This window comes from Pituophis catenifer, unplaced genomic scaffold (assembly GCF_029215685.1).
Source record: "Pituophis catenifer annectens isolate HBS135680 unplaced genomic scaffold, rPitCat1.0.hap2 SCAF_3, whole genome shotgun sequence".
NCBI classification, from domain to species: Eukaryota; Metazoa; Chordata; class Lepidosauria; order Squamata; family Colubridae; genus Pituophis; species Pituophis catenifer.
In genome coordinates, this window is record NW_027256883.1 from 32,785,118 (window position 1) to 32,808,104 (window position 22,987).

General features: G+C 38.6%; 1 protein-coding gene across 2 annotated transcripts; it reads right to left on the bottom strand.

Moving 5' to 3' along the window:
• Nucleotides 1-796: 796 nt before the first annotated feature.
• On the bottom strand, nt 797-22,522 carry LOC139315738 (fatty acid-binding protein 5-like). Of its 2 annotated transcripts, none has more exons than XM_070942174.1 (4): nt 22,364-22,522; nt 19,632-19,804; nt 12,199-12,303; nt 797-1,045 (listed from the first exon to the last, which is right to left on the bottom strand). In XM_070942174.1, exons 1-4 carry the CDS (start codon nt 22,440-22,442, stop codon nt 1,022-1,024), a joined length of 381 nt encoding a protein of 126 aa, XP_070798275.1. In that variant the 5' UTR covers nt 22,443-22,522; the 3' UTR covers nt 797-1,021. The 2 variants fall into 2 exon arrangements, with proteins under 2 accessions (XP_070798275.1, XP_070798273.1); XM_070942172.1 differs by lacking the exon at nt 797-1,045 and adding an exon at nt 10,028-10,192.
• Nucleotides 22,523-22,987: the final 465 nt, after the last annotated feature.

Consider the following 22,987-nt stretch of genomic DNA (forward strand, 5'->3'; position numbering starts at 1 on the left):
AATCGAGGCTTATTCCTTGTTGCAATATTCCGAAAAAGAAACGCGAAGGAAGGTTTCTAATAAAACTCATTTATTTGTTATAAAGAAAATAAAACACCTCACTAACTAAGAAAAGTAACTGCTACATTTTTGAAAGTAATTCGGGCCGGCTATCTCTCAGCCGGACCTTTCTGGAAAGAGATCAAAGGAAAGAGTGAAGGAATGTGGGTGGATGGACATGCGTAGTAGCTTTTGATAACAATTCTTGGCAAGGTACGGAAAGTCAGATAGTCCAGAAATAATGAGCTCAGCTGGTAAATAAAATAACGCAGTGACAGTCCAGATTAATAAAACCTTAATAATTTATATTTGTGGATATAAATATAATTTTTATCAAGTGATTGAAAAGGATCAGGATTTTATGGACTACTAACTTACTTGATGATTTGACATAGCAATAGCACTTAGACTTATATACCGCTTCACAGTGCTTTACAGCCCTCTCTAAGCAGTTTACAGAGGCAGCATATTGGCCCCAACAATCTGGGTCCTCATTTTACCCACCTCAGAAGGATGAAAGGCTGAGTCAACCTTGAACCAGTGAGAATCGATCTGCCAAACTGCTGCCAGCCGGTTATCAGCAGAAGTAGCTTGCAGCACTGACTCTAACCAGTGTGCCACAGCAGCTCTTATACCTTATACATCTTATACATACTAACAAAAATGATGTTAATCCAACACCGATTAGGTGCTAAGAGTTTAATTTTTAATCAAAAGTCCAAAAAGCATTTTTTAAAACCAGAATCAGCTTGCCGCCTCTATATATCCATTTTAGATTCTTTCGGTTATTAGGAAAGTCCTTGCCATTTTTCTGAGCGTAGTTTCATGTAGATTTGTATGCATTTATAATATTGATGCAAACTCTTCTATCGTCAGTTTCAAGTAGTCTATGGTGGTGGCTATTCTGCCAGCGCAAATTCTTTCTTTTGACATCTAGAGTTGAATGCATTTAACATCTCTTGAGTTGTTAAATTGGCTCCTTTCATAACCAATCTCTCACCATCAGCTAGAAAAGAAATATAATAATTTAATTATAGGAGGAAAATAAAAAGCAATCAGTGAGTGTTGACAGTTCTATGTTACAAAATCAGATAGATATTTAGGAATGTTATTTTCAGTAAGAATAACAATAATGCTAGGACAATTCCTTTCATTTGAACATTAAATGATAAATTATGCACACAGATATATGAGATTCAATTTGAAATAATCAGCTTTCTAAAGAAGGGGTGGCAATACAAACCTAAAGAGAGGATATGAGATGCCTTTCACTGAAAAAATTCTTCCACAATGTAGCCCAGTATTTCTCAACTCCCAAATTCAGAATTCTTATACTAAGTTGGAGAATGTTGGAAGTTGAAGTCAACACATCTTAAATATGCCAAGATTGAGAAATACAGATGTAGCCAAATACTATAAAAACTAAATGACATCAGATTCCAGGATTTCAAGTAATGAATTTTAATATTAACTGGAAATGTCAAGGACAAAATCTGTAATCTACACACTCGGGGTCACCACTGAACTACAAGTTCTTGCCCACTTCCATTTCCAAAAACAATTGGCACCAATTGGCTTGATATACAACATTTCGTACTAAGTGTCCAAACCAAGTTCAAACACCTAATGGAAAAAGAATCCTCCAAAAAGTCTTTTAACTCCAGGAGACAAAAATCCTAATCACCATGGTCTCAATCCACATACCAGGTTCCAGGTAATAAGCCCTACTGATTTAAAGAGGACTTGAATAAACATGATCAGACATGTTTCAAAGCATGGTTTTCAATTGTACTTGTACTTTCTCATCTGTTTCTGGTAAAATTCTACATTACTTTTTAAATAGTGACATCCTATTGTTTTTGTTAAAATAATCTCATTGGTAATCTACAGTGGCTACTAGAAGTTACAATAAGCCATCTAGTGGTAAAAAAAGACAACCACATGGGAAATAAGTACTACAATTGTAGTACTACCTTAGTTGTATGTGAAATTAGCATGAATTTAACATGTATTAGCATATGTATGTGTATCTATGTAAGAAAAACTGGAAGAGCTTTCAAACTATCTAACAAGCCTTACAAATATGAGGAGGTCACATTAAAGATTCAAAGAGGAATCTTTAATTCTGCTTATATCTAGAAAGCCACTTTGGTCTAGTGGTTATAAGGTACCAGGCTAGAAACCAGGAGGCTGTGAGTTAAAGTCCCACATTAGCCATTAAAGCCAACTGAGCGACCTTGGGCCAGTGACTCTTTCTTAGCCCAACCCACCTTACAGGATTGTTGTTATGGGGAAATTAGGGAGAGGAAAATGTGTTGGATATGTTTACTCGCCACTTTGAGTTATTTGTAAAAAGAATAAAGGTGAGATACACAGAAATAAATAAAAATATATGTTGCAAAGTACCGTAATTCTTTAGAAAACACCACACACATCTATTCTATATGCTTTCATTTCTCTCATATTTCCTATCATGTGGCATGAAAAAGGACATTTCTCTTCACAGACTGTACATTTTATCTTTCCATTCATTTCTTTGAAGTTGGCAAGTAATTGGGCATTTTCACCTGCTGTTACTTAAGGAGTGCAGGAAGTCTTCGACTTATAACAATTCCTTTATGACTGTTCGAAATTACAACCGCACTGAAAAAAAGTGATTTATGACCATTTTTCACATTTACAACCATTGCAGCATCCCGATGGTCATGTGAACAAAATGTGGATGCTTGGCAACTGGTTCATATTTATGACAGTTTCAGTTGTCCTGCAGTCTTGTGAATAGTTTTTGCCACCTTCTGACAAGCAAAGTCAATGGGGAAACCAGATTCAAAACTATGCCACTAACTTAACAACTTCAATGATTCCCTTAACAATTGTCACTAGAGAGGTCGTAAAATGGGGCAAAACTCACTTAAATGTCTCACTTAACAACATAAATTCTGGGCTCAATTGTAGTCGTAAGTCAAGGACCTCCTGTATGCATCTGCTGTTTTCAGGGACCGACTCATAATTCAATAAAGACAAGTATGAAGAAAATAGTATGAAACACACATTATCCTAATGTGGTTTGGTTTTTGCAATAGTGTGGTTTGGTTGGGGTTAGTTCGTTGTATGAACACAAAACATTTGGCACATTTTCAATCATCCAGGTCACGGTTGTCTCAAAGGTGCTTTTTCAAGAGGCATCTGGACTTTCTGGTTTTTCTTTGAAGATGTTTCCTTTCTCATCCAAGAGGCTTCCTCAGCTCACCATTCAGTCAGAGCTGAAGAAGCTTTTTGGATGAGAAGCAAAACGTCTTCAAAGAAAACTCAGAAAGTCCAGTTGCCTCTTGAAATGGAACATTTGCAGAACAAAATAAGCCTAATTTCCTGTAGAAGTTGCAGCAAGATGGCAAAAGTCGTCAGCTTTGCTGCTATTTCTGTAACAGGTGCCCCAACCACAAGTGAAACTTTTCGTTTTGATTGATATGTTTATATTTTTGGTGTGAAAACAGCTAGTAAAGGAATGATAGCATTTCTCTTGTGAGATAAGACTGAATTTTTCTCTTCTGCTTTGTTGTTCCTCTCTCACATGCACATACCTCAAGGCCTATGGTAGGATAAAGGAAAAAGAAAAGGGAGCACCAGAGGGACACTGCCCTACTTGGCAGCTATTTCTGCCTTTCCCTTTTAAGAATGCCATATAGTGAGTTGTGTGAACCAGTCCATTCTAGTTTGAAAATGGTAAATGGATCAATGCAATGCAATGCAATGCAATGCAATGCAATGCAATGCAATGCAATGCAAATCAAGCCAACTGTGACTAATTTAATAAACCATGGTTGGTTTAATAAGATAAAACAAATAATTACTTAGCACTTTTAACCCAATTATCTTTGTTTACAAGGTGAAATAGGATTTAAATTTGCTGCAGAATTTGTATTATTGCATATAATCACGTATTGTAATACATCTAAAGAAGTGTTGCAATTTACTTAATATATTATTTTAAAGACAACAATATTGATGGAAGTTTTGAATTCAGATTGGAGCTGTGGGATGAGACTTTCATGGGATGTGTAAGCTAAAATATTTGTCCTTTCTGAAGATCCTAGAAAAAACCACCAGCTTTCTCTAATTCACAATTTTTAAAAGGATAGGGAGACCTTTTTTATCTTTCTCCAGAAGTGAAGATGCTTCTTGAATGAGAAGTGCAACTTTTTCAAAGGAAAAAATCAAGAAAATCCAGTTACCTTTTGGAAAAAGCATCTTTGGGATAATCACGCTGTGGATGATTGAGAATCTTCATTGAAATCTGTCTCCAGAATTTAGTTAACAATTTAAAAAAGACATTACTGTTAATGATAATAATGAAAAAAAAGGTTGCTTATTTTTAACTATTTTGATACCTATAGAACAGAATATTTATATTTTAGGATTGAACTGGGGGGTCTTTGGTGCTCTCTGAACTTGGTTGTTTTCTTGCAGACATATCATTACAAATTAGGTAACGTCTTCAGTTCTAGTAGGGAGTGGGGTTTGCCCTCGTTTTATACACTAGTGGCTTGGTCAGTCAGAGTTGGTGGGAATGGTTTTGGTGGCTGAGACCAAATCCGTTGTTTATTAGCACTGATGATGTTAACTAGTTTGGTAATGAAACTTTTGCAAGAATATAACTATTCTGAACTCATGAGAAGCTAGGAAGCAAAGGCAGAACATTAAATCACCAGGACATGTACATGTTTAACTCTGCTTTGTTGATCTTACATTTCACAAAATCTCAATTTTTTTTCTTCCTCCAATTGAGACTTCAGTTTCATTGTTATGCCATTATTTATTATTTTGTCTGTTGATTACAAAGCTATTTCCCCTCATCCTCTCTGTCAGTCTCTATTCTTCAAAAGATCTCCTAGAGTGAAGCAGAAGGAACAGACTATAATTGTCTATAGGCTACAGAACTGCTTGGAATAAAGATATTTGAGGTTTTTTAAAAAAGTACCACGGTGGGTATTGATAGGCATTGTAGTCCAATCTACCTAGAATGTGATAGAGAGAGGGCTACCCTAAAGTAACTTTAAGAAGTGCAAGAGTTGCAATTCTTGTCAGTATAAATAAATCTTACAGGAAGTACTGTGGTTAACTACAATTTAAGTTTTTGGCACTTTAACTATATTATATTCTAACATAAGTCCTGTGTATAAAATTAGCAGATCAATCCATTAGCTGAGAATAAACATTTACTCTGCCGCATTAGTCTACTATCATACCAGAAAGTTTAGCTTTTATATGAGGAATCTGCTAGAGCCTTGATAGTACAGGGGTTTAGTGCACCCTGTTATTAACACAGCTGCCTGCAATTTCTGTTGGTTCGAATCTCTCCAAGGCTCAAGGTTGACTCAGCCTTCCATCCTTTCTAAGGTAGGTGAAATGAGGACCCAGTTTATGGGGGCAATAAGCTGACTTTGTATAAAATATACAAAAGAATGAAGGCTATTGCTTAATGCATTGTAAGCCGCCCTGAGTCTCCGGAGAAGGGCGGCATATAAATCAAATTAAATATATATATATATATTGAGTCTCTGTGTAAATATGAACTGGAAGAGAGAAAATCTTCCCATTCCTTCTTTCTATGCATCTGAATATATTGTTTAAGAGGATTTAACAATGTATAAAGATTGTTTAGACTCTGGCACCATATTTTTCTAAAAAAAAACATCCTAGGCTCTTTTTTCAGGTTTTCTAGCCATGAAAGATTATTCTCACAATTTTGGAGTTCTGGAAGAAATGGTATTTCATTTATAGAAGCAGGTGATAGACAGACAGATATTGATCAATGTGCTGAAACAAGATTGAGGGTTCAGATAAACAGCTATCAGTTAAAATACTCTATGAGCCAAGAAAAAAATTAAACACATACGAATTTTTTCTAATTCTGTTGCTTTTCCGATTCTCATCTTTTAGCTACAGAAAGTGTCAAGTTCTGTGACCATGATACTTGGAATACCACATCCATTTCTGGTCCCCACAATAAAAAAAAAAATACTAAGATTCTAGAAAGAATACAGAGAAGAGCAACGATAAGGGATCTGGAGGCAAAATCATATGATGAATGATTAAGGAATCTGGATATGTCTAGTCTAATGAAGAGAAGGACTAGGGGTCATATGATAGCAGTTTTCCAGTATTTGAGAGGCTGTCACAGCAAAGAAGAAATTGTCTTATTCTCCAAAGTACCTGTGGGCAGGACTAGAAGTAATACAAGGAAGATCATTAAAGAGAGATCCAACCTAAAACTAAGGGGAAATGTCCTGACAGTGGGCACAATTAATCAGTGGAATCCCTTCCCTCCAGAAGTTGTAACTGCTCCATCACTAGAGGTTTTCAAGAAGAAACTGGACAGCCATTTGTCCAGAATGTTATACTGCCTTCTGCTTGAGCAGGGGGTTGGACTAGAAGACCACCAAGGTCCCTTCCATCTCTATTATTCTATGTTGTCATGTCCAGATTGCCCCTTCCCTTTTATAAATGTCTCCAGTAACATCTCTACTGTGTTTTGTGATGGTTTGAAAGACGGCTAGACATCAATCAGGATTCCCCTACCCCATCTGCTATCTTTCCAGCCTGGGTCTCAACAGGGGCAGAGAAGCCTATCAGATACTGGGTCACCTTGAATAGCTGGTAGCACAAACAACATCTCAAAAGTTCATGGTATGGAACTGCACCACTTGTCAGTCCTTCTTTGAGTTACTTTTGAAAAATGGTTTACTGCTCTTGCAAGAGAGTTGTGGTCTTTTTGTTGTCTTCTAAAAGAGAAGCAAAGCCATCTTCAAAAGCAGCCCAGACAACAGCTGGCATGTGCAGTAATGGGCAGATACTTGCACTATGAATCATTCAAGAGGGAGGGAGGGAGGGAAATAGGGGGTAGGTGGGAAGAGTTTCATGTTTCCCCGCGAAGCTCTTTGTCAAATACTTCTGATCATCTGCTATTCTAATTGATCCAGATCTCAAGATGAGATTTGTTTGAAGAACTGGACTCTCACACTCACCAAAGCAGGATGTGTGCAATGTATGTAATGTGATGTAAGAGACAACACATTAATTGGTAATTGTTAATTCTTCTAAAGAGGAATAAAAAATACTTCATGGATTACTTCAAGGATTACTTAAGAAGAAGGGGACTGGTGCCAAATAGCCAATATCTTCAATTCAAAGTCATTGCTTGGTGAAAAATAATGCCAACCTTCTACCTGTAATGAACACAGCTTGCTTTGACCTATTTTAACTATAGTTGTTTGAATTACTATTTATGTTGATTCAATATGCAATACTCAGAACTGTCTAAAATGAAAATTAATTTGTTTCTTTGTCAAATGAAAAATAGAACTGACATTTCGGGGGGGGGGAGGATAATTCTGATTTCTGAGTATCACAGAAAATATTAATCCCAGTTCACTTTAAATTGAAATAAAGAATTTTAAGAAATAAAAGAGAATTTCTTCTATATGCTAATTGCCACCTAAAACAGTTCTTAATTGTTTTTACATTAGCTAAGAGATGGCAATTCAATCTGAATGATCTAATGGCCTTTTGTTCAAAATGAATAATATGCAATACTTTGGATTCACTTCCCAAAAGGTTGTTTGCCATATGCATAAACATCTATGTGATTTTGGGAAAAGATGCAGCTATTTTAAAGAGTTGCAGATAAATGCTATGTTCAGGATTACATGTTCCTAAGCATCACTTGGGAGTAAAATCTGAAGATCTGGATATCTTTACTAAATATGATCTAGCAAATGTTTTTTTTTTTTTAATTTGATTTATATGCCGCCCTTCTCCGGAGACTCAGGGCGGCTTACAATGTGCTCAGCAATAGCCTTCATACTTTTTGTATATTTTATACAAAGTCAGCTTATTGCCCCCACAAACTGGGTCCTCATTTAACCTACCTTAGAAAGGATGGAAGGCTGAGTCAACCTTGAGCCTTGGAGAGATTCGAACCAGCAGTAAATTGCAGGCAGCTGTGTTAATAACAGGGTGCTTTAAACCACTGTAGTACCAAGGCTCTTGGTACTACAGTGTGCTGCATGAACTTTGGATTGGATGGAGGTATAATTATTTACAAGTAAGCCCTGTTGACTTCAGGTGAATTTACTTTACTGAAGATGGATAGAATAAGATTCAGGTTAATCCTTTCTCATGTAAAGCCATTATAAACCATATCAGTAGATGAAGTGTTGTAAATTGCTCTGAGTAAAGAAAATGTGGCATTGAAATGTACAAATGATCCATTTCAAAACAGGGGTAGATAACATGATCACTGGTTCTTAGTTCTAAAACAATGGTTAAAAATGTTTATTGCACTGGAAAAATTTAAATAAACACAAAGAAAACATCTGGGGAGAGTACTTAAATCCCTCCAGGTTTCAAGAATATTTTTTTTTATTCCAAAGATAGGACTTTAATAAATAAATCAAAACAGTTGGAATCCACTGGTGTATGTTTAACCTAAGCAATCTGCTTCAGCCATCTGTTCTGAGCAGCTTTAGAAATGATAAAATTCCAGGAGCATGGTTAAACTATCAAAGAAAGATTTGTGGCTTTCCTGGAGTCACTTCTTCATGGCAACTGCCTGAGGTTCTAGCACTTAAAGCTGTAGCACGTTGGAAAACAAGAAAACATCCTACAAGTTTTTGCATCAAAATCAAGAACAAAGCTGGATAACAAAAAAATGCTTTCTTCCCACAGCTACTTGGAACAGTTCAGTGGTGGGATTCAGCCGGTTCTATCCAGTTCAGGCAAATCAGTAATGGCTGCTGCGGGAGGCTCCACCCACCCACCCGGACATTATCAAGTCCTAATTTGACGCTCTGCGCATGCATGGAAGACTCTGCGCATGCGCAGAGGTGGCGCGCGCACTCACATTTGCAAACCAGTAGCGAAAGTAAGTGAATATCACCCCTGGAACCATTGTGTGAAAAAGAACTGAATGAAAGCCTAAAATTACTGACTTTCACTCAGCAGACTTTCAGCTATTTGATCCAGAGATTTCAGTGGCCTTGTGTAGTTGGGTAAGGCAAGAATTGCCCTCATTGGAAATTGATTACCTTCCCCAAGCTCTGCAAACCTTGGTGTGTTTCCCCTTGAAATGCAGCATTATTTATAAATAAATTGGCTCTGTGTTCAAAGAAAGACAGCACTGAGCATCACACAAAAGTTTAGTAAAGCTGGCAGCAAGGCAAATGTTGGAGGCACAGTGTTTGCTGTGTTGGAGTGGTCCTCTGATCTGGTGCAATTCCAATATGGTAGATCTGTAACTCTGCAACTGGTTCTAGGTTGGAGAAAAACTACCCTACACTATGCCAGTCATAACTACTTGTCCATTTTTTCTGACTATTTGTGTGTGTTTAACTGCTGTTCCAGTGATGGCTGATTGTATTTCCAGAGTCCAGCAGTTCAAACTGTTTTTCAGCTCAATTGCATACAGGGAAGGGATTTTGGTGTTGTATTTTTAAACAGAATAAGTAGATGAACACATTATTCTAAATCAGGGGTGTCAAACTGACGGCATCACATCATCACGTGACGTATCATGGCTTTTATCCCCTTCTATAAACTGGGAGTGGGCATGGCAGCACATGTCGCAGATGGCCTGTGGACCATGAGTTTGACACCCCTGTTCTAAATCACAGCCTCATTTAATCATGATTTATTGAATAACTCACAATGGCAAGTTTCAGCATCATATTACAAATAGAAACAAGCTATGTAATTACTTAGTGCAGTGTATTAATATTACTAATGAGGTCTGCTTTCAGGGAATAATGCATAAATTCACATTATATCTGTGCCCAGCATTCATTTTTGAATATATTTTAACACTTTTCCTACTATTTTGTTTATCTAATTTCAATTTCCTAAACTTTCTTAAAAGGGCGAGGGGAATATTTCACAAAGAATAACACAGTTACAATCTCTTAGAATTTTTAAAATTTAATCATTTCTTGCACATGATAGTTTTTTTTTTTAATCTAGTTTAGTAAGAAGAAGAAAAAAGAAAAAAATATGGACTAGTCCTCTTTCGAGAATGATCTGCCACTCTCTAACATAGACATCAAGCTCTTCATACTTTTTTATAAACACGAGTACATTTGACACCATTGAAGGCATATTCCTGGAAAATAAAAAGTTAATGTCAGCCACAGCTTTGCCTGCTTCAGCTGCCATAAGAAACGGGGGAGGGATTAGTTAAGGGGGGCGAAAGGGGGGGGAAGGTGCAGGAGGTGTTTTATCCATTGTAGGACGTGTCTTCCCAAGAAACGAAAGTGAATCTTCAAAAGGGGCTGGCTGACCAACTGCCCTACATTCCTGATGAATGACGTTGCCAGACGTGATGCCACCTGACCTTTGGGAGACCTTTGGATTGGCTGATGGTCAATGGACACGGGGGGGGGGGAAGCTTAGTAGATGCTATTTCGCGCGTTTTGCTCACTTCCAGCTTTACCTGGGTTGCGATCGTTTCATATTCAGTAAAAGTACTAATCTCTTCAAAATGATTGAGTTTGGGTTTTCCTTTCCTGGATATTGAAGGAAGCATACCTGACAAGCTTCCTAACAAACAGGAAGCAGCAAGTGAAGCTAAGCAGAATTACCGACTACATGGATCTCCGAAAAGAATAATTTCTGACAGGGGTGTGCAATTTACTTCCAGTTTCTGGAAAGAGTTTTTGAAGTTGATAGGCTCCGCCCAGGGGCTAAGTTCCAGTCACCACTCTCAGACAAATGGGGCCTGTGAAAGAACCAATGGGGTGCTAGAACAATACCTGAGGTGTTACGTTAATTACCAGCAAGACAATTGGGTAGACTTGTTGCCATTTGCAGAAGTGGCATATAATAATTCCGTACACAGTAGCACCGGATTCACTCCTTTTAAGGTCGCGTCGGGCCAGGATTTTGTACCCATTCCCGAGCTACCACAAGATGATCCCCAGAATCCCTCCTTGATGGATTGGATTGAACAATTAAAGAGTACATGGGCAGTGACTCGGAAGGCATTGGATGAGGCACACCGGGCTCATAAGGCGCAAGCCGATAAGAAAAGGTCCCCAGCTCACATTTATAAGGTGGGTGATAAAGTCTATTTATCTACTAAATACTTACAGACTACCCAGAAGTCCAAAAAGCTAGGCCCTAAGTATGTGGGACCATTTCGTGTGATTAGACTGATTAATCCAGTAACAGTTGAATTGGAATTGCCAAAAACGTTGAGACGTATACATCCTGTATTTCATGTTAGTTTATTAAAACCTGAACACTCGTCTCCCCTAAGGGCTGACCAAAGCACCCCTCCAATTCCCATTCTCATAGAGGGGGAGCAACATTTTGAAGTTAAGGAAATTTTGGACTCTAGGAAACACCATGGTAAAGTCCAATATCTGATAGCCTGGAAACATTTCCCTTTGTCTCAGGCTGAATGGGTGAATAAATGGGATGTCCGAGCTCCCAAGAAAATACAGCAATTCTATTCCAAATACCCTGATAAACCATAATTATTGTATATATTCTATTTCTCTCTCTTTTCCTTCCTCTTATTTAGGACTAACGTCTCTTCTGCAAGAGGGGCCGAATGTCAGCCTCAGCTTTGCCTGCTTCAGCTGCCATAAGAAACGGGGGAGGGATTAGTTAAGGGGGGCGAAAGGGAGGGGAAGGTGCAGGAGGTGTTTTATCCATTGTAGGATGTGTCTTCCCAAGAAACGAAAGTGAATCTTCAAAAGGGGCTGGCTGACCAACTGCCCTACATTCCTGATGAATGACGTTGCCAGACGTGATGCCACCTGACCTTTGGGAGACCTTTGGATTGGCTGATGGTCAATGGACACGGTGGGGGGGGGAGAAGCTTAGTAGATGCTATTTCGTGCGTTTTGCTCACTTCCAGCTTTACCTGGGTTGCGATCATTTCATATTCAGTAAAAGTACTAATCTCTTCAAAATGATTGACTTTGGGTTTTCCTTTCCTGGATATTGCAGGAAGCATACCTGACAGTTATATTCATTCTCTTTTTACAAACCAATTGTTGGGAAGCAGGATAAGGTAGGTGGATATTTATGGTATTTGAGGTAAGTTACATTTCATTTATAGTGTACAAATTTAGCATAAGAGACAGAAAAAATTCTACTTACAACTATCAGTTTCCCATCGTCCACCTTCCTTGTTATTGTGCATTCTTTGCCATCCCACTGCTGGACCTGGGTCAATACATTGTTATCATCTAAAGTGATGAGGGTCTGTAAAGGAAGACAGAATTTTAGTAGTGTGCTCCTTCCTTCATGTGTTGATTTTCAATTTGTCTTGAGCGTGGTACACAATCAAAAACAGAAGCAAACTTCCGGTTGGTAATTCGCAGCGTGGAGGAGGAAGGAGAATAGTCTCTATTCTTCAACCCTGGATTTTTTGTGTTTTGGGGACTCTTTGGGATGCAAAAAGCCTGGAGGGCATTGCGGACTAGAGGGGGAGTCCAGAGTGTGGTGAAGTGAAGGGCGATCACTCGCTGCATGAATGGACACCCTTGTCGATACAACGCGAATGTGTCTGACAGCTGAGGCTGCAATGAGCCAGTGAGTACAGGGAAGAGAATATTTTCGAAGCAGATGGTGTCATTTTAAGTGATTATTTGGAACATCGCAAGATTAAAGATTGTTTTGAAAAACTGGGTCCGGTCTTTTCTGGTTAGAAGATTTCCAGCGAGAGAGTGAGCGGCGACTTGGCGGATGGAGAATGACTCAGCATAATATACTCAACTGTTAAGACGGCAACAAGGAGAAAGAGTGGAATTCATGAAGTGAAGGCACGATTATTAAAAGTTGGTGAGAACTGAGAATTAAAAGAAAATTGAAGGCAAAGAAGGTGAGAGAGCCGATAGCGTAAAGTGACAGAAGGTGATAGGAACAGGACTGAAAGGCGGAGAAGAAGTGAGGACTGACATTGCCGTGACTCAACAGCGAGAGAAGTGGTTCGGAAGACTGTTTAAATTGTAGAGGAAAGGCTGGCTGAAAGTGTTTAGTTTGGCAACCTTAAATTGCAGAGGAAAGGAAAAGACTTCTTCTTTGATTTAACTGAATGGACTTTGGAACAGAGGATTTAAAGAACATTGAGGCCAAATTAAAGTGTACAGAAGGAAAGTACCGAACTAAGGAACTATATATTCTTACAACCGCTAAACACTATCCATATTGATAGGACATAAGAGACTTGGGAGGAGCTAAGAGCTGTACTTGAAAGAAGACACTGGAAAAGATATAAGATTTATACCTCTAAGAAAAGGGATATTTGAATTTGATATATTGATATTTGATATTTGAAGTAAGATATTTGATATTTGAATCTTAATCTTAATGTATAGTTAATGTATATTTATCATATTTTATAATGTCTGAGTGGTTAAGTAATTAACTGTGAAGTAATTAATAAGTAAATTAAAAGGATTTAATTAAACATTTTTATATTAGGCAGTAACAACCAGGTATAAAAATTTAGACAATAGAGATTGTTAATTATTGTTAATTATTTGGTTTATTATAGTATTAATTAAGATTTATACTATTTATACTATTGATTTAATTTGAAGGATAGATTTACATGATTGATAGGTATTTCAATCTTAATTGTCAGTTTTGATTTTGATACACATACAGAGCTGTTTAGCAATTTAAGATATTTTGATTAATTTGATTAATTAGTATAGAATATATTAATATAGACTATGTAGTCGATTGATATTTGCTATTTGCTATTTACTATATTTGCACTTCCTCATAGTGATACTAAAAACAACTGCGGGAAATAAGAAGAAGAAAAAAGGCAAGTTAATTTAATTTAATTTAATTAATTTAATTTAATTAATTCAATTTATATGCCGTCCCTCTCCGAAGACTCAGGGCGGCTCACAATACATTTTTAAAAATCATTATAAAAAAAATTTAAAAATTAAAAACATTAAAAACTCATTCACGCCATTCATGGCCGGATCTCGTCAGATCACAAGAGCAAGATCAATGGCCCCAGGCCTGCTGGAAAAGCCAGGTCTTCACCACTTTTCTGAAGGCCAATAGGGTGGGGATGGTCTGGACCTCAGGAGGTAACTGGTTCCAGAGAGCTGGGGCAGCCACAGAGAAGGCCCTCCCCCGCAGGCCCGCCAGCCGGCATTGTTTAGCTGACGGGACCCGGAGGAGACGAACTCTGTGGGATCTTACCAGTCACTGGGAGCTATGCGGCAGAAGGCGGTCTCGAAGATGGTTGATGATAGTGTGGAAAAATATTTTTTCCATATTATAGTGGAATATTTATAAGATTTTGGGAGCGCAAAGTAGAATATTGAAAGAAATGACTAGTGTCACTACTACAACCTTAAAGGCAGGGAAGAAAACAGCATTGAATCCAATGACAACAATGGTGTCTCCTTCAAATCAACGATCGACTGAGGGGCCTTCAAAAATGGAAAAATCTCCTACAGCTCCAACCATGCAAACAATGCAAGCTGCCTTAATGCTAATACAAGAGGCAATGGTTAAAATGCAGGAAACGATGTTTAGTAATCACAGTGAAATGAAAGTTGATATCCAGAATTTAGACAGTAAAATGAATGCAATCCAAGAAGCAATCCAGCAGAATGAACAAAAAATAAAAATTGTAGAGGCCAAGGCGGAGCAAACTGAAAGAAAATTAGATCAGGTAGATCAAAAGATGATGGCCCTAAACAAAGACCTTGAAGATTCAATGATCCAGCTGGAAATGGACAGGGAATCATTTTACCTGAGATTCCAAAATGTGATTGAGGCAAAAAATCTTGAACAAATAATGGTGGAGATTATTGCAGAATCCTTACAGAGAGATAAACAAAAATTGTTACAGAAATAGATGAGGTATACCAAATTCAGACAAACTATGCCAGACGCCATAAATTGCCCAGAGAGGTCCATATCAGATTTGTTAGAAAAAGGATCTATGATATAGTATACAATATAACCAGAGAAGAATCTATGATATATAAGGGTAAAGAAATCATTACTTTGAAGCAAGTTCCCAGTAGAGTAAGAGAGCAGCGTAAAGATTATCGTTTTCTGGCAATACAGCTGAACAAACGAAATATCATGTTTAGATGGATACTTCCAGAAGGGATACCTGTCACATGGCAAGGCAAGAAATTGAAAATAGATAGTTTAGTGACGGCACAAAATTTTTTGGATCAACTGACAGGAAACAAAGAGGAGCAGCGCAGCAAGGAGGAAGTGGAGACCATAAACCAGGAAGAAGAATTGCCACACCAACGAGATGCCAAAGAGGGAGCCCTAGAAAAGAAGAACAAGGAAGAAAAAGAGAATTAAGATATAAAAGGTAGTAAAACAAGAACCCAAAGGATTACAAGGGCATATTACTACCAGACAGAAAGACTAAAGAATGGAAGACTGGAAGCTTATATCGATAAACATAAATGGATTAAATGCAACAACAAAAAGAAGACAGATATTTACAAAGTTAGCTAAGCAAAAAGTAGATATAATATGCCTCCAAGAGGCATATTCGGAAACAAGATGAAAGGTATTTGGAATATAGCAAGTTGGGGAAGCTATATACAGCTTTATCTGAAAAGAAAAAGAAAGGGGTGGCGATATATGTTAAGGGACGGATAATAACTAAACAAATCTATGTGGATTCTAAAGGAAGAACGTTAATGTTGGAAATAATGAGAGGATTTTTATCATTTTTGTTAGTAGTTATTATGCGCCTAATAAAAACCAGGGGGATTATTATAAAAAAATACAAGAAAAAATAATTATGATAGGCCACAGAAATATTTGTATCGTGGGAGATTATAATGGGATAATAGATACTAAAAAAGATTACGCCAGCAGTAAAGATAATAAGAAGAAAAGGAATATATTACCCAAAACGTTTTTTAATATGGCAGAGGAACTAAATTTAATAGATATATGGAGAGCCTTTCATCCTAAAGAAAATGTCTCAGTTCATTGCCCCATGATGGACCTGACTATGTTGTCCCCATTCCTAATCTTAACAGCACCCCAAAATGTGTTCCTTTGACTCATAGTATAGTTGTCTTTCATCATTATCATATATCTACTCTCAGTGTTCTACAGTTCCCACTGCCGAACTTTTATTTCCATTTTTTCAACAGAAAAACATTTGGCTCTTTGTTGTTGTGTTGTTGTTTAAAACAATGAGTAAATCTGTGCTTTTTGTGGCTAATCTGAAACTCTCACATAATACTCCTCTATTTTATCCTGCTGGGATTGCTGCTTCTGAAGTTCCATGATGGTTGGCAGGCTCTAGTGATACTGTGGTTCCTACTCCAATAATTATTTTTTTAAAAAAATAGTAATTATAAACCAATGGAAAATTGCTTTAAATTATGTGAAATTGTTTCCTCTGATCTTAATATAAGGTATTGCTTATTTAATATATAATAGAGCTGCAAATCTGTAGATGAGATATTTTGCTCATATGTTTTCAACTTGTCCTATATGACCTGCTCATATTAGATTAGATGATTGATTTCACTCTGAATTAAAAATTCTTATATTATTCTTGATTATGCAGGTAGTCTTTGGCTAACAATAGCAACTGAAATACAAAACTGTGTCACTAAGCAATGTAGCTGTAAAGCATGATATCACATGTGTGGGGCAGTTCTGGCACTTTCAGTTGCTGTTGTTAAACAACCAATGCTTAACATGTGGATATTAAGTATGAAGTTATCATGGTGCTGAATAAGGAAACTTATGATAGATCCTTGTGACTGCAGCCATCACAGAGTCCCTGCAGTCATATGATTGTGGTTTGGGCACTTGGCAACCAGCTTCCAATTATGACAATTGCAGCACCCCATTAGCCCATGATAATCATTTGGACCTCCTGCTAGCTTCCCCATTGACTTTGCTTGTTGGGGGCTTCTGGTGAAGTACACAGCATGCAGCTAGGGTTTTTCTGTGGGGGGGGGGGTTTACTGGATATATGATATTTTGCCTTGCTGTGTCTTTTTTCTATTCTTCATTTGGTGTTTTTTGTAGGCTGCTTTGCTATCTGAGGTATTCAGTAAGCCTTCATGATACACAAGTTTCAGTGCATCTTCTTTACCATCCTTCAAATATTCTTTCAATGCCCTTTTCTCTTCTTCTTCAGCTGTCTGAAGTACTTGCAACATTCCATGCCCAGCATGTTCACTGTGTGGGTGATGAGCATGATTCATTGTCATGATTTTTCTGGTCTTCCTATCTAGGGCTTTCAGTTCTGCTTGAGTCCAGTCTACTATTCCAGCTGTGTTCATTTCCTTGATGGCATTTCCTCCACTAAGCTTGGATTTTAAGACCTTCTTATTCCCTTCTAACCTCTGTTTTTACTTTAGTGTGCTTAATGTTGCCAGCTGTTATTATTATAGTTGATGTTACACTGGATTTGACACTATCAAGTCCTTCCCAAGAACCTGGGATAACAGAAATTATTTGGTTGTGGTGATGGTTTCCTGCTCATTCATGATTTTTCCTCTGTGTGTATAAAAAAATGACAGAAAAATATATATCAGAGCAGACATCCCCAACTTTGTGGCTATCTACATGCCTGACACTATAATAAATGTACCACTTGGCAAGGCTTACTTAGAGACAATTACACAGAAACATAAACACCACAAATTACCCTCAAGCTGATCAGCTCTCCTGGTTTATACAGTGGATCCAGGTAAAGATAATATTTGTAAAATTCAGTCTACAAAACTGTTCTCTATTACACATTCTTGAGTTTGAGCTTTATTTCTAAGATTTTTGTTTATTTATTTGTGGTAATTGCCTTTGCAGACATATGTAAATTGAGGATAATGTTATGAGTTTTATCCCCTATTTTGCAAATGCACCAGCTCTTGCATCCGGCTTAGATTCAGCTCAAAGAGTTAGTTCAGCACAGCCACCAGAAGTTGGCTGTAACAATTAAAATGAGCACAAAATGACAGGGAAGGGATACACATATCTGTGTGGTTGTATACACAAGAACAGTGGCAAAACTCCTCTAGGTGTGATCACTGATGAATAGAAAAATGCATTTTACAATGTGGGGGTGCCTGACAACTGAATACACTGTCCAGAGAAGCTCTTTATTCCAGTGTTTTCCCATATAGCAGTGACGGCTAACCTTTTTGCAGTTGCATGCCAAAAGCAAGGGAAGCGTGGGAGGTCGCATGCACGTGCCCACACCCATAATTCAATGTGCCCCGTCCCCTGCACATGCATGCATGACCACCCTGCGCTTCCTCCACTTTTGGTACATGATGGCACAGTGAGCCCTGTAGGCCCATTTTTCGCCCTCCCCAGGCTCCAGAGGCTTTCTTGAAGCTTGGGGAGGGCAAAAACATTGTTCGCATTATTTTTGCTGTAAGCCGCCCAGAGTCCCTTGGGAGATGGGCGGCATAGAAATGCGATAAATTAAATTAAATTAAACAGCCTCCCCCCCCTCCCCGGAGACCCTCCGGAGGCCAGAAACAGCCCTTTTTCCGACTTATGGGCCCGGAAGGCCCAGAAATCAGCTGGCCGGCACGCACATACGGACAGAAGCTGAGCTAGGGCAACGCTTGCGTGCCCACAGATATGGCTCTGCGTGCCACAGGTGGAAGGTGTGCCATAGGTTCGCCATCACGGCCATATAGATTTAACTGTTCATGGCAATTGTGGCATTGTTTTATAGGCCAGAGCCACACTTACCATTTTTCAGGAGCAAAAGACTAAAAAACTGGATTTTGGAAGAAGGTAGATTTGTTAAAACAACTGGGACAAATGAGTTTTAATCTAAGAACTGAAACTAAACAACATCATACTGATCCATAAAAAAATATACTTGAGCATAAATGCACTTTTCTGGCACCTGGAGAACTGGTAATCAATGCTGTTTGCAGTGCAAATGATTCTGCTGGTATTCAGTGGGCATTCTTAAGCATGTGGACCAGAGGTGGTATTCAGCAGGTTCTGATCAGTTCTGGAGAACCAGTAACGAAAGTTTTGAGTAGTTCGGAGAACCGGTAAATACCACCTCTGACTGGCCCTGCCCCCATCTATTCTCTGCCTCCCGAGTACCAGCTGATCAGGAAGAAATGGGGATTTTGCAGTAACCTTCCCCTGGAGTGGGGTGGGAATGGAGATTTTACAGTATCCTTCCCCTGCCACACCCACCAAGCCACGTCCACCAAGCCACGCCCACAGAACCGGTAGTAAAAAAATTTGAATCCCACTACTGATGCGGACTGAGCTTAAGTTCTTAAATTAGTTTCTTCATATTACAAAACTCACCAGCACTATCAGATCAAAACAGCATAGCACAGAGTTCTTAAATTAGGAGTAGTTTGGGCATATTCTGGGAATAATGGACTAGTTTGTAAGTCAAGAATCTAGTTTGGGACTGCTACTGCTGAGATATTTGAGTTAAAACAGCAGAATCTGTATTTTTGTGGAGGTAATGACATTATTCGACTTCAGGAGTCATTGAACGCAATAGTTAAAAATCAGTTTAACATGTCATATACTTGGTGTGTTCCCTGGGTTACAGTCTCATTTACCTGAGTTTTTCGACCATCTATCGTGTTTTCATCAAACTTTTCACCTAACTTGAAGCTGAATTCTGAGTTCTTGAAAGTGCTTTTAGTTTTGATTGTGAAAGTATTGTCATTCCTGCTGATGATAGTATCTTCCCTGGCCATATTTGCCAACCTTCTATTTATTGCACCTATCCCTGCCAAAAGAAGAGAGAATTTACTTTTAAATAGGTTCAGCAAAGCACAGTCATTATATAGACACTTTCACACAAGATTAATGATCTTTTTAAATTATCTAGCATGAGAGGTAATTTCCCAGTCAATGATTTTACCGGCCCTTCTCATTAAATTTTAATTACACATCACTCTTGCAAAACTTTGTAAAACTCAACCTAACCTAAAATGAGTTCTATTCAGAATTCAAATCCTTGTAGGAGACAAGCATATTCACAAGTCTTCAGTAGGATTGGAACAAAATCATTCTACAGTGTGTCAGTATATTTCTTCTCACTGTTCCTCTCACTATTACAGCAACTTCTGGTAAGGCATAGAAAAAATCAATACAGAGTAATTACTTTGAATTGACTCCCATAAACATGAATTTGGTGTCATTCCAGGAGTTTGGGTTCAACAGATTTGGAGACCACAAAATTGCCACCTTTCAGATTGGCTTATATTTCCTGAGTGAGTTCTGGATTTTCCTATGTCTAGTCTTAAGGCAGGAATATTGGTTAGGAACAGACTTTTTGTATTGCATGTAGTGTGGTGTTCCTAGTTAAGGAACTACATTTATATATGGTGTACAGACCAATGAAAATGTAGTATATTTTAATTTAAATGGGCCCCAGAACTCAGCTCGCTATGCAATATTTTGGCTACAGGAACCAAATGTATTAAATAATCATCACTGAACTCTATATTTCAGTGGAATTGATCCAGAAGGACGAGAGAGGGAGGGAAGAAAAATTCAAATAAAATAGTTCATTCATAAGATGTTCATTCTGTACTTTCCTAGCTTCTATTTCAGCAGGAGTCACTGCAAATGATGACTAAACTCTGTCATTGCTAGATTCGGTTTTGTGTTCCTCGGCATGAAGGTACAGAAAATTTGCTCACCTTGCAACATTTCTAATGCTGTATCAAACTATTTGAAACTCCTAAATATTAGAACCATACATTCTGTTAATATAGACCTGAGCAAAGTCAGGTAAAATACAAGAAACATAGTGAAGCATATATCACAGAAATCCATTTCTTTAAAAAAAAGAAGTACTCTTCTTCCCTGGGGGAAGTTCAAGAAAAGAGCAACTGTATTCATTTAAAGCCATCATCCCCACATGCACAACTCATTCAGTCCTGCTTTCCTTCTCTCTCTCTTACACACTTTTCATATGCAGCCCAGCTGCAATCTTAGTTTGCTCATCGGCTCCATTGAAACAATGTCTGTTTATATGCTTGTTATAAAAGCTATTCGAGAATGCCTTTGCAGAGCTTGGAGAGAGCATTTTTAAGAGCTGAAAAAAGAGACACAAAGCTCATAATTCCATATTTCCAAATCTTTATAGACTACCAAAAGGAAAAAAAATAAAGCTTTTTCATCATCATCATCATCCATCACTGCAACCTAGATGACAAAGCCATATGCACGTTTTGGTGAAATAGGGCTGCATGCTGAAAAGCACATTTTGCATAGCAACTGAACAGAATGCAAGTATTGCATGCATACAAAACAGACTACACATAGACACACACAGAGAGACACAGAGAAAGAGATACAAGCATACTACACATACACCAGACACTTTGAGCTACAATCAATATTTCATTTTAATACAAAGCAGCCATTTTAAACAGACAAAGCCACCCTTCTCCTAAAAAAAGGTGGGGGATGGGCACAGGGTAGGATGAATTACATAGTTTTTAACAGCAATCCTACATTTTTTGGTCAATTGCACTTAGGAGATCCACATTCACTGGGAATTACCATCTGCATCTTTGAATTTACACACAGACACACACACACACACACACACACACACACGAGTACAAGAATGGAACATATACATAAGAAAATGTGATGATGATGATGATGATGATGATTAGTTAATCTTTAGTGAGATTCACAGCCTTTGAGGCTGGTTAATAGCTCAGCAGCTCGAGTCCTAACCAAGGACCTAGGAACTGTTAAGGTATTGTTGGAGGATGTAAGCTGTTCCGAGTAAAGTGGTTTTTTGTAGAGTCAAAATGTTCAAGTGCGGTAAATTTAGAATTTCTAAATAGCGGGGTAGCCCTTTGGGTATTGCTCCAAGGGCTCCAATTACAATCGGGACAACACACGATTTATTTTTCCACAGTCGCTCAACTTCAATTTGCAAGTCCTGGTACTTTGTGATTTTTTCTTGCTGCTTATTTTCAATCCGTACATCACCAGCTATTGCAATGTCAATGAACCATACTTTTTTCTTTTCAACTATTGTTATGTCAGGCGTGCTGTGGACCAAGCGCTTGTCAGTCTGAATCCTGAAGTTGTTGTTGTTGTTGTTGTTGTTGTTGTTATTATTATTATTATTATTATTGATTGCCCTATTTTTCAGCCATACTATCCACATCCTTCTTTTAATGTTTTGCCCAAGAGGAATCCGAGGTCTGTAATTCCCCTTTGTGAGAAAAAGGATTAATTTTTCTGTTTTTATCATAATTCCCTTACATTCTTTTTTTTTTTTTTGACAGCACTCCCAATTCCCTTCCTTTCTTACCTAATTCCGCCAAAAACATGTCAAAATTTTCATTGGATTCCAGCCTCCATGTGCCTAAGAAAGCTTCCACGTTAGCCATTGCGCCGAGCCGGAGATGCTAAGAGTCGAGCCGCCGGGGAAGAGAAGAGCCGACCTAAGGAGGCTGACAGAAAAAAGCTCCAAAGCAGAGACGGAGAAGCGGGGTGCGGGCCGAATGCCTTTATCTTAGCTGTCAGGGGCATGTGCTGCCGGCCAGGGCCAATGGAGAAGAGCGACGTCAGCGCGGTCGCCCTCGCCCTGCCCTTAGGCAGAGGGAAGCTGCGGTCGGCGATGGTGGTGAGCAGCGGGACTCGCCAAGTGGTTGGTTCGCTTGGGAAGGAAAGTGCGGAGGGCTCGCTGGAGGAGAGTCGCGCCGCCACTGCTGATGCTCGAAAGGCGCCGGTATCCCCACCGCAGCTCCGCCCCCTTCTCAGTGGCGAGGCCAGGCTGGGCTCCCTCAACTCTGGCGTGGTTGCGCAATTGCCTTACCTAAACTTCTGGGTTCCCGGGCGACGGAGGCAAAAGCGCTGCGTTTCTACTAACGCAGACTTCGTCCGCTCCCGCCCCCCGCCCCCCTGTTGCTGTCTGCAGACCTTGGCTGATCTC

Coding starts and splice junctions, on each gene's coding strand:
- LOC139315738 (XM_070942172.1), bottom strand. CDS start 22,442: ATGGCTAACGTGGAAGCTTTCTTAGGCACATGGAGGCTGGAATCCAAT. Junction 19,805..22,363: donor CATGTTTTTGGCGGAATTAG/GTAAGAAAGGAA, acceptor TTCTTTTGGCAG/GGATAGGTGCAATAAATAGA. Junction 10,193..12,198: donor ACGATGGGAAACTGATAGTT/GTAAGTAGAATT, acceptor TTTATTTTCCAG/GAATATGCCTTCAATGGTGT.